The 10504-nt window shown below is 32.7% G+C and overlaps 1 protein-coding gene and 2 pseudogenes across 3 annotated transcripts; 2 read left to right on the forward strand and 1 right to left on the reverse strand.

The window, feature by feature from the left end:
- LOC129317386 (alpha-L-arabinofuranosidase 1-like) overlaps positions 1–2548 on the forward strand; it is a 37488-nt pseudogene extending 34940 nt beyond the window's left edge.
- A 2488-nt stretch (positions 2549–5036) lies between these two features.
- Positions 5037–7712, forward strand: LOC129318948 (uncharacterized). Of its 3 annotated transcripts, XR_008595364.1 has the most exons (3): positions 5051–5265; positions 6012–6665; positions 6932–7712. XR_008595364.1 is itself a non-coding variant. In XM_054963957.1 (2 exons), the coding sequence occupies exon 2, from the start codon at positions 7065–7067 to the stop codon at positions 7563–7565; it is 501 nt and encodes a 166-aa protein (XP_054819932.1). In that variant the 5' UTR covers positions 5098–5265; positions 7019–7064; the 3' UTR covers positions 7566–7712. The 3 variants fall into 3 exon arrangements, 1 of the variants encoding a protein (XP_054819932.1); XR_008595363.1 differs by lacking the exon at positions 6012–6665 and having other exon boundaries at positions 5037–5265; XM_054963957.1 differs by lacking the exon at positions 6012–6665 and having other exon boundaries at positions 5098–5265; positions 7019–7712.
- A 67-nt stretch (positions 7713–7779) lies between these two features.
- LOC129318947 (BURP domain-containing protein 5-like) lies at positions 7780–10504 on the reverse strand (annotated as a pseudogene).

Consider the following 10504-nt stretch of genomic DNA (forward strand, 5'->3'; position numbering starts at 1 on the left):
TCACATTACTTGATAGTTAAAAATCATCAAATAATTTTTAAAATAACTATCAAGTAAGGGGGTATTTTGCAGTAGTGAAAAGAGACTTGAACACTCACACAATCACTTGGACAGAGGAGGGAGATATTTTTTATGGTTAAAATGGAGAGGAAATAGAGGTTGATGAAAATGATGTGATCAATGACTAGTTAGTTTGATTTTTGTGAGTTTTATTTTCGTGTTTGTTTTTAATAGGTTTAATACCTGCATTTGTTTTTCAGGACTTCGAGCTATGATTGGTTACTTAACCTTATAGATTGTGTGTCTATGTTTATCTTCATGGCTTTGGATTGTATTTGGTTACTCACCCTTGTAGATTGTGTGTCATGTTTTTTTTTCGTGGCATAAGCCACGTTTGGTTATTTTTTCTTATAGATTGTGTGTCCACATTTGTTAATTATTTTAATAAGTCCCTATAATTTTAAATTTGATTGTTTGGTGATTTTACATTCCATTAATTTTAATCAGTATTTTTTATAGCTATTTATTTGTTTATGTGCTTTCTTGAAATCAAGTGATAATAACATTTGTTATGATAGTTTAATGGTTTAAAATTTTATTTAAAGTTATATAGAGCCATTTTATTTTGAAGTTCATTAATTTTTTATGGAAATCCTTGTCTCTTTAACTTACATGATTAGTTCAAATTTTTCTTTTATTCATATTCAATTATTTATTGTTAAGACATTATTTATTGAAAAATTATTTTTGGCCTCATTACCTTAGTTGACGCCGGTCCTCCTATTGACTCTTGAGAGCTTTCAGACGTGCTGGGTGGAGAATAGATTAAAATTTCCTCTTTTGATTATATTATAAATGCTTACTATTTTAATTTTGAAAAGTATGGCTAGGTGCTCTACATAGATTATAACTATGGTCTTTTTTTTGTTATATATTTTGTCTACTGGCTTGAAAGAGTTGAGCTCCTGAATAATATGATGTTTTATTTGAAATAATGTATTGTAGAATTTTGTTTTGCTTTAATGTTTACAGGAAGCTCTAGAAGGGATTGAGTTCGTAAGAGGTCCTCTCACATCCAAAAGGGGGCAAGATAAGGGCTTCTTTAGGACACCCTGGACCTTTCAAGCTACGATACATTACTATTGGAAAAGAGGATTGTGGGATGTATAACTACCTAGGAAATTTCCTTAAGTTCTATAATGCCATAAAGCATTACTATGTTGGTATTCAAATGATCTTGAACTGTGATGCTACTGTTGCTCCATTAGATTATCCAGCAAACTTGTTTGATTTCCATGTTTATACAAGCTCTAGGGGTATCATCTCAATGTATAACAAATTTGATTCTTTGAATTGTGCTAGCCCCAAAGCATTCGTAAGTGAGAATGCTATTTGGCAAGAAGATGCTGGATATGGAACCCTCATGTCTGCCTTGGGTGAAGCTTCATTCCTTATGGGGTTGGAAAAGAACAGGTTCATTATTCTCTTGATTGTCAAATTTTCTTAAGGATCTTGCTTAGTCAGTTTACAACTTACATAACGCTCACATGCTGATGAATATCCTGTCTTGCTGTGATGCAGTGATGTTGTGGGAATGGTCTGCTATGCGCCACTTTTTGAAAATATAAACGACAAAAAGCAACACATCCAATTATTTTCTTTTTGAGCTTCTTTTTTTAATGTATTTATAAATTTGTATAGTATGAGATTGAGATTGTATGATTCTATGTGGGTTTATAGGTGAATACCAGACACTATTGTATTTGATTCAAACCGGAGTTATGTAATTCCAAGCTATTGGTTACAACAACTCTTCTCACAGTTAAGTGGAGCTACACATGTTAACTCAACACTTGAAACCCCAACTTCCATTGTTGCATCGGCAATTGTTTGGGAAAATCATGAGAACCAAAAGAGTTATTTGAGAATCAAGGTAATGCATGGATGATCCATCGTGCTTGAGTTAATCGAACACTAAATGGGCATATATTCATTTCAAATCCCAAATATTTCTATAGGTTCTGAACTTTGATGACAAGATGGTGACTCTTGGCATTACAATTGACGGCTTGGACTTGAATGCAAATCTTTCTGGATCAACTTTTACATTGCTTACATCTACTAATGTCAAGGATGAGAATTCCTTTTATAATCCCAAGAAGGTAAAACTTATGGTATTTTAGATATAGTTTCATTTTTCATTTATAAGTAAACCATAAACACTTTTAACGATGCAAAATAAAGAGATAAAATAATCAACGAGCCACGCTATCCACAGTTCTTGAATATTGTGGTTCTTTTCTTAAATTTTATGCAACGCGATGGCCACGGTTGCAAAATATTAACTCCATAACCAAGACCACGCATTCGAATCATGCTCATTCCAAAGTCATCCTCTTCTACAAGTTTTCATGCCTCAAATGTGTAGGTTGTACCGTAAGTGGATCTACTTGAGAATCGTCGTCCTAATATGACTGTTGTACTTCCTCCAAATTCAATGGCTTCATTTGAATTTCTGAAATGATCGACAAACTTGAAAAGTACATGAAATTGTTCACATGATGGGCAGAACTAGAGTATGTCAATGCGAAGGTTATAAGACAACATGTGTGTGTGTGTGTGTTTTTTCTGTTCATTTGCTATCCAATGTAAAGCATCAATCTAGTAGTTAAGCGTGTGAGTTATTTAAACTTTTTTGTATGTATAGAGTTATTTACACTTTACCTTTGCAATTACTGCTTTCCAAGCTTATACTCATGAATCTTTGCCTTCTCGAATATCGTGCCATCATTCAACGTAATTTGTCTTTTTATTCCTCATGACGAGGAAGAAAATAATGTTATGTGACTAATTATTTGAAAAAAAAATAAAATAAATCATTTTTATGAGATTTCAAATTTTTATATATTTTCTCAAAAATTATTTGTTAGACATAAATGTTATAGAAACCGGCAGTTACTTTGTGTTTGGTTGTATCCTTAAAAGTGCTCTTACTGACCATATGATAAGTGCATCAAAAAATAATTAGAGTATTGCAGAGCTTTTTTAAAAGAATACTATTAAATTTAAAAGATATAACAATCATCCTTAAATTTTTAAAAGTTTCATTTCTTTTTTAAGAAAAAATATTATTTTATCAAAAGCAAGGAGAAAGAAGTCAACCCATATATTATAAAATAAAAATCCAGAGAAGAGTAAATGCTCTCGAGGTTGTTCACAATTTTAAAATATGAAAAACTCAATTTTCCAAATTCAAATTAAAACAATTTAGGCTTGCCGAACATTGATGTTGGAAGGGGTAGATGAATTTTCTTTCTTGTTATTTTTTCCTTTTAAAAATTCTACACATGTGTAATGTGTAGTCTTATTGGCATTTTCCATCTTCGGGTTTGTGTTCAGATTCTATAAAGCCAAGCAGAATTGGAAGAAAAGTGATAAGGAATAACAGTTGTATTAAAAAGTGAACTCATTATCCAATTGTTTGATACATTAGTTTACTATTTTATGTTCATACTATGATTGAATCATAGTGAAACATGTTGTGATTATACAAATATTTTTAAATAAGAAAGAGGAAAATAATGGTAAACATATATTACTGAATTGATTTTAAAGAAAGTACAATAAATCGCTTAACCAAAAAAAAAAAGTTAAAACATGAAGCATGCGAATAATTAATTTTGCTTCCCTGAAGAAAAATAGGAACTCAAAAATAAAAAGGCTCACGATGTTTGCAAATTTTAAGATCATGAGACATAATGTACTTCTAGATGTCCAAGAGAAGCCAGTGAAATTTCTTAAGATAGATTTAAGCTCTGTCATTATTCCGAAGTCATTTATATTCCATATGAATTCTATCAAAAACCAGTTTGAAGTAATATAGTTTACATTCACTTCCATAATTCTTTTTTGTAGTTATTGGAGAACTTATTGGAATTTGGATATTCCAAGTTCGGCAACCAAAGTTTTTTTTTTTTTTTTTTGCTTTAAATTTGTTGTCAATACTAATATTACTCCAATAACATGCTCGTCAACAATAACAAGTCTATACTTTGGTCCAAGCCAATGTTATATAAATTTGTGAGCACTCATAGAAGGAAATGGAAGCATTGATCTTGAATAATTCTGAAAGGCCTATTCCTAAACATCTTTTTGGTGCATTTTTTGAGGTGAATATGTAATGCAATACTAAAGTTTGTATATATGTTTTTTGTGTTATTAATGGCTAACTATTTGTTTTATTGGCGATTAATCATGTTAGGTCTGGAAGGCTATGGTAGAACTTGTATACAATAGAGACAATTATTAAATTTATATTCCTCTCTAATAATCAATGCTATATTTTTCTTTAGAGTATGTTTGATTTGGAGGCAGGGAAAGATAGTTTTTTTCCCCTCTCCTTATTTTGTTAATTTGTAAAAATGGAAGGCCCTCCCCTCCCTTCCAAAATAAGGGGGATGAGGAGGGAAGGTGTGTAATTTTATTATATTGGATTAATTTACTTTTTTTATAATATGATAATTCAAAAGTATTTTTCTCTTTGTTATTATGTGCCCCTTTGTTCAAATTGCATTCTTTCTCCTAACTTGTATAGTCATTTTTTTCCCCTCCTTTTATTTAATTTTTGCTGTTCTTCTATTTTTTTTCCTCATGTTTTGTTATTCTTTTTTTTTTTGGTTGATAAACTTAATGCTTGCTCGTACCTTTGATTTAAAAACTTTGAATAAATTATTATTAAATATATTATTGGCAATATATATATGTACTATGGATAATTATTTACTTATAATTATATATTAAAAATATTTATAACTGTATTTTATTAGGAAAAACAATCTTACTTATATAAGGGTAAAATTATATATATATATATATATATATATATATTTATTTATTTATTTATTTATTTATCCTTTCCTCTTCTTCTGGATTAAATAAAATATCATCCCTCCCTTTCATTAAAACTCTTTTCCTTTTTCTCTCTTCCATTAAAATTTCTCTTCTCCTCTGTGCTTTAACCAAACAGATCCTAAATATTAACATGGTTGGTTAACAATTAAACATGAATTTATATTAACATGTTAAGATTTGTAAGCTGGGTTGCAGAGATTTTTTTTTCTAAAGACAATTTTCCCATACAGCCCCCTGTTGCCCCCGACACCCCTTACCCTCCCTTTTGCGCACATCTCACGCGACGTCGCACACGCCGCCGCCAATCTCTTCCTTTCTGCTTCAGATTGACTTCCCCTTCGCCTAAAGTGTGAGGTAAATGATGCTATAGTTGTGATCTGATTGATGTTATGAAATTTTCCGTTCTTTCCCTTCGTCGAAGATCCTTGCTGATTCTGTTGTAGGTGGCCGAAATTTGTTTTCTTAAAAAAATTTGATCGTTGATGTCTGTTGGTCGCTGCTGCTGGTTCTGAATATTTTTTAATTTTTGTTGTTGTTCTTCTTTGATGTTCGCTGAAGCATTCAAATTTCCAGTGTGTTTATTTAGGGTTCTTTCCTCTGTTCGCTTCAGGGCTATTGAATGATGTCGATTCTTCTAGCCCAATAAAATGCACTGAGAATGCGTGTGAAAAATGCGGGAGAGGATTATGGTCTATTTTTAATGACGACATTTCCTCGGATTGAAACCAGGTGTAATCGCAACACACGGATCTCAGTGTGTTTTTTTTTTTTTTTTTAGACACAGATCTGATTATTGTATTGATGTTGATCGATTCGTACTTGGGTTGGGTATGTCCACTGGATTTTTATGCTGTTGGCTTCTATTTCATGTCGTCAATGGTGAAGTCTAATTAAGGCTTCATGTATAATGCTCGTCATGCAATTTTGATTTGTGGGTGGTAAATTTTTGCAGAATTCATGGTCCATTTTTGGGGATTCAAGGAAAGTCGTTATACGCACTATCAGTTTACCCTATTTGCTTGTTTTTGTTTTTCTTTCTTTGTTTTTGTTTTTGTTTTGTTTTGTTTTGTTTTTTTTTTTTTTTTTTGGTTTGTGAATAGGTGACTGGGTTGAATTACTTAAGTATTAGGCTTTTAAGTTGAAGAAACCGAAGAAAGGTACACAATTAAATGGATATACAAGGGAGAGCAACGTTATAAATACCTCTATGATGCTGGAGCCTAGGAGGGCAGTTGCTGCTACACCCAAACACTTACAAGATGCAAGGTGCAAACACAGCAAATAGATGGCGTCAGAAGAGAGAAGTTTAAAATATTGGAAGTATGGAAAATGCTTAGAAATTGTTTGATTGCACGATAGAATGCCCAGGGAACCGATGTTCAGCAGGGGAGGAATCATTCCTGCCCTGAAAATCTGCTTACAAGTTTGCCCATATTACTGGGTTCTGCTTGCCTTTGGGGTCTAATGATCAGTCCAAGCAAGTAGATATTCATAGAGTTAAGCAACACACGTTCTTGTTGAGTACAGAGAGTTGACTCCCAGAGAACCAGTTTTCTGCGTAACAATTTTCATTTTTTTCCATAAACCCCCACCCAGCAATGCATATATGTATATAGTCGAAGGTGACTGGATGGACGACTCTGCTTCTCTTTCAAACCTATTAGTGTGTTGATATTACTGCACTCCTTCCTTTTGTGCCCAGTGGTGTATCACTTAGGTTTAGATGGAAGGAGAAGATAAATTATTTGTTTCAGGTGAGCAGGCCTTTATACAACAAACAAACTTTAAGTAGCGGTTAATAGTTATAATCTGAGATTAGGTGACTCTGGCTTGCTATCATTTGTTGGTGCTTGGCAGTTGATGGATACAATCCAGTAATTTTGTGTTAATTATAAAATAGTACAATGATACTTGCATTTGGGTGATTTTAAAGATCAAGGTATGAAATTTTAATTGTCACAATATATGTTTGGTATTATTTTCCTTAAATACCTCATACTGATTTCTTGTATACATGTAGGAGAATCTGGCGTACAAGAAATTAAGATATAAACCACTTCCCTCTGTTCATGAATTAACTGAATTATTCAACGATATCACAACACAGGTCACAGATATGGACGCTTGCGGCTGCTGTTGCATAAAGTCTTGAAATGAACTTACAAGAGGGATTAGGAGACAACGATGAAATTCATAGGATGAGTGGTGGAGAAGGTTCTGAGCTTGAGCAAATTAATTTAAGCAATATTGGAGCACACAATGGTGTTACCAATTCAAGTAGGAAACGGAAGAGAGGTGAACATGGTGAGAGAAATAAAGAGAAGAAAAGGGAGAAACTGTCAGTCAAGAGGGAAATAGTTGATGCATTGAATCGAATATCTGATGCATTTGAGTCACAAACAGCTTCTATACAGTCACTTCTTACACCTGATTCCTCTATGGGTGAAATTATTGCTGAAATCAGTCAAATTGAGGAGATTGCAAATGATGATGATTGGTTTGGACGGTGTTGTACTCTCCTAAGGAATAAGGATGCATGGGCAATTTATTCAGCACTTAAAGATAACCGGAGAATGCTATTGGCCTTCTTGAAGCATGCGGCGTACAACCCACCAAAAAACTTAGTACCACCTTTTCTTCGTTATATATTATAGTTACAACTTGGTAGAAGTGATTTATTTTACATCTTGTTCTGTGTTAGTTCTACGCTCCATAAATGATCTTTGTTAAAAACTGGCTGACAAAACTATGTATGTTTTGTCTTGCATGGTATTTATGCTAGTGATGTTTTGAGTTATCAACTATGGTATTTATGTTTCAATTATGTGGTGCATTGACTGGCTTATGTTTGAAATATTGATGGAGGACTGAATGGAAGTGAAGAATCTCTTCATAGATCATTTTTGCAGATGATGAGTTTGATGAGGTTACTGTAATACTAGCTGATCACACAGCTGAAATGGATGCTTAGGCTTGTTTGGGAACCCACATAACAGTTTCTTGAGCAAGGAAGTGACACACAGGAACACTCCCTGGCTTCACTTTTAGTACTTGAAAGGCCAAATGCTTTGGGTTCCAATCTGACGTGTCTGTGTGACATATAGCCATTGCGTGCACTCTACTCCCATCAGCTCCTTGCAACGACACCGTATAGGCTCTTGTCTCTATTTTGTGACAATAAAACACAGCATGCACATAACTGAGCTTGTGGCATGCCACTATATTTTCCTCTCCTACCTTCTTCACTCCTTGCATTATTGTGTATTCTTGCCTCTTTGTTTCCTTCCCCACCTCTGTAGACAAAGCTTCCACGTGTCTCCCAAGCTTGGAAGTGATGAAATCAACCATGGATTCCAGCGATGTCGCACAATACTTCTCCTCTCCTTTAAGCCCTGGCTCTTCACAAGTTTAATTGTATTCTTCATCGTCTCAGCTTTTGTTGATCCAAGTTTCACAGCAAACTTCCTCAATATTTCATCCACCTGGTATCAATGTATCATAATTACATAAATTACATCAAATGCGAACACGTTTGTTTGGAGTGGAAGGTGAATAGGAAAAAAAGACTACTAGTAGAGAAAAGTGAAAGTAAAAAACGTTTTCTTTCCTTAACATTAAGCTTATCCTTTGATTTTTCCCGAAATAAGGGGGGAAAAAGTTGAAAAGTATCTTTTTCTTAGGTTTTTTTTTTGTAATTTTCTTTGATTTCCATATTTTTTCCCATTCCAAATAAGGCCTTATATGTATATAAGATTTAGAAACATCTGTACTTTTAGAATATAATTGGGTTAATTTCAGCACCTATGCATGTAATAACTTAATTGGAAGAGGTTTATTATTTGCCCTGTTTCAGGAGAAATAATCTCCATTATCAACAGAGACTATTTCTTGTATTATATAAAAAAGAAATATAATTGAGTTTGTGGTTTTTAATGTCTCAGCTCCTAATATTGTTTTCCCTTTTTTCTTTCACCATTAACTTCTAAATAAAACAAGTGACATTATAGTATGTTGCAGTTATAAAAATAATATAAAAAAATTACAACATTACATATCATATTATGATTACATGATATCATAATAATATCTCTCGTTTTATCTTAACTAATTATTAGTGTAGTAGAATAGGCCATTAAACAGTATATATAAGCCTGCATAAACACAAACACTATACCTTGGTAGAAGAAAAGGGAATGGATTCCACAACTTGACGAGGCAGGAATGAGGCCTGGTTAGAGGTCTTCGTGAGGAACAAGTTCTTGACATGACCAGGCTTCAAGTCTTGTTCTAAGAAGAAGAGAGATGCCAAAGGGTTATGTTGGAGTTGGGTCTCAGGCTCATCATAGATAATAAATACTCCTCCACCATACTTTACAAATGTTGCATCTGAGTCATCATAATCATGCTTCTTATGTACGGTGCTTCTGCTGCCTCCTGCGGGATTATTGCAAATTTGCCTTAGTATTAGAAGCATTGACATACTATTTAGATGGATAGATTTGAATTTAAATTTAAAATTTAAAATCTCATATTTAAAATTCATATACTAAAAATAAGACTAAAAGGATTTTCACTTTTAAATTATAGCTCTAGAAATATATGAGACCTTAAACTTGTTTTTTATACATTGTTTCTCTTTAATTTTTTAAAAACAATACAATGTTGTTATGTTTTATTGTTAACAAAATTAATTTTGATTGTTAGTTGATCAAAAGTTATAAAAAAGGACTTAAAAAATTATTAAAAAATGACAAAATTTGCCAAAAAAGGCCCACAATTAAAGACAAGGACCCAAGGTCTTTCTTTATAATTTTTTTATCAACTAAAATGAAAGTTAATATTTATTAATGGTAAGGACATTATTGTACTATTTTAAAAATTGAAGGAGAATATTGGACCAAAGTAGATTTAAGGTCTCAAACACTTCTAGACATATAATTCAGGGATTAGTTTGTCATGTAATAAAATTGAGACTGATGAGCTTCCTTTTGTATTTTTTAATCAACAAAAAATGAGAACAAGGGATGAGAGAAGATGTGAGAACCACACAAGCTTTGATAATAAAAATGTAAATAAAATGAGAGTTGGAATAACTAAAATTTCAAGTAACTAGGATCCAGGGAAAAAATTTAAAATTATAAGAAAATTATAATATATCATGGATTTAGATTTAGATTCCATAAATTTTTTATGGATCCAAATCATGAGTTTGGCTCAAATCCACATTTAAATTTTCATAGGTTGATACTACATTAAGATAAATCATGTGAATTTTTAACTTGGTAGAAGAAAAAACACATGAGCTCTACAATATACTAACCAGCTGGGTGGAGCAGATCTGTGATAGATTTGGGCATGGGAGTGCTGGGAAGCATGGATTTCCAGTAAAGTTCTGGAGGAAATGCAGCATGGGCAATCTGTGATTTCATTTATATAATATACACAAATTAAATACATTCACTGGTCAAAAGAAAAAAATAGGGTGAAAAAACAAGAAAGGAGTTAAGTAGAAGCTCACTGTGAGAAGTACAACGAGTGGTAGGAATGCAAGCTTCATTATTGCAGAAACTCGGTACTAACAAAAACTGCTAAT

The sequence above is a fragment of the Prosopis cineraria genome, unplaced genomic scaffold, assembly GCF_029017545.1.
Source record: "Prosopis cineraria cultivar Desert tree isolate PC_DT_omini unplaced genomic scaffold, ASM2901754v1 PC8, whole genome shotgun sequence".
Lineage (NCBI taxonomy): Eukaryota > Viridiplantae > Streptophyta > Magnoliopsida > Fabales > Fabaceae > Prosopis > Prosopis cineraria.

Excerpts from the sequence above, each read along its gene's own strand:
- LOC129318948 (XM_054963957.1), top strand. The coding sequence starts at position 7,065 with ATGAACTTACAAGAGGGATTAGGAGACAACGATGAAATTCATAGGATG.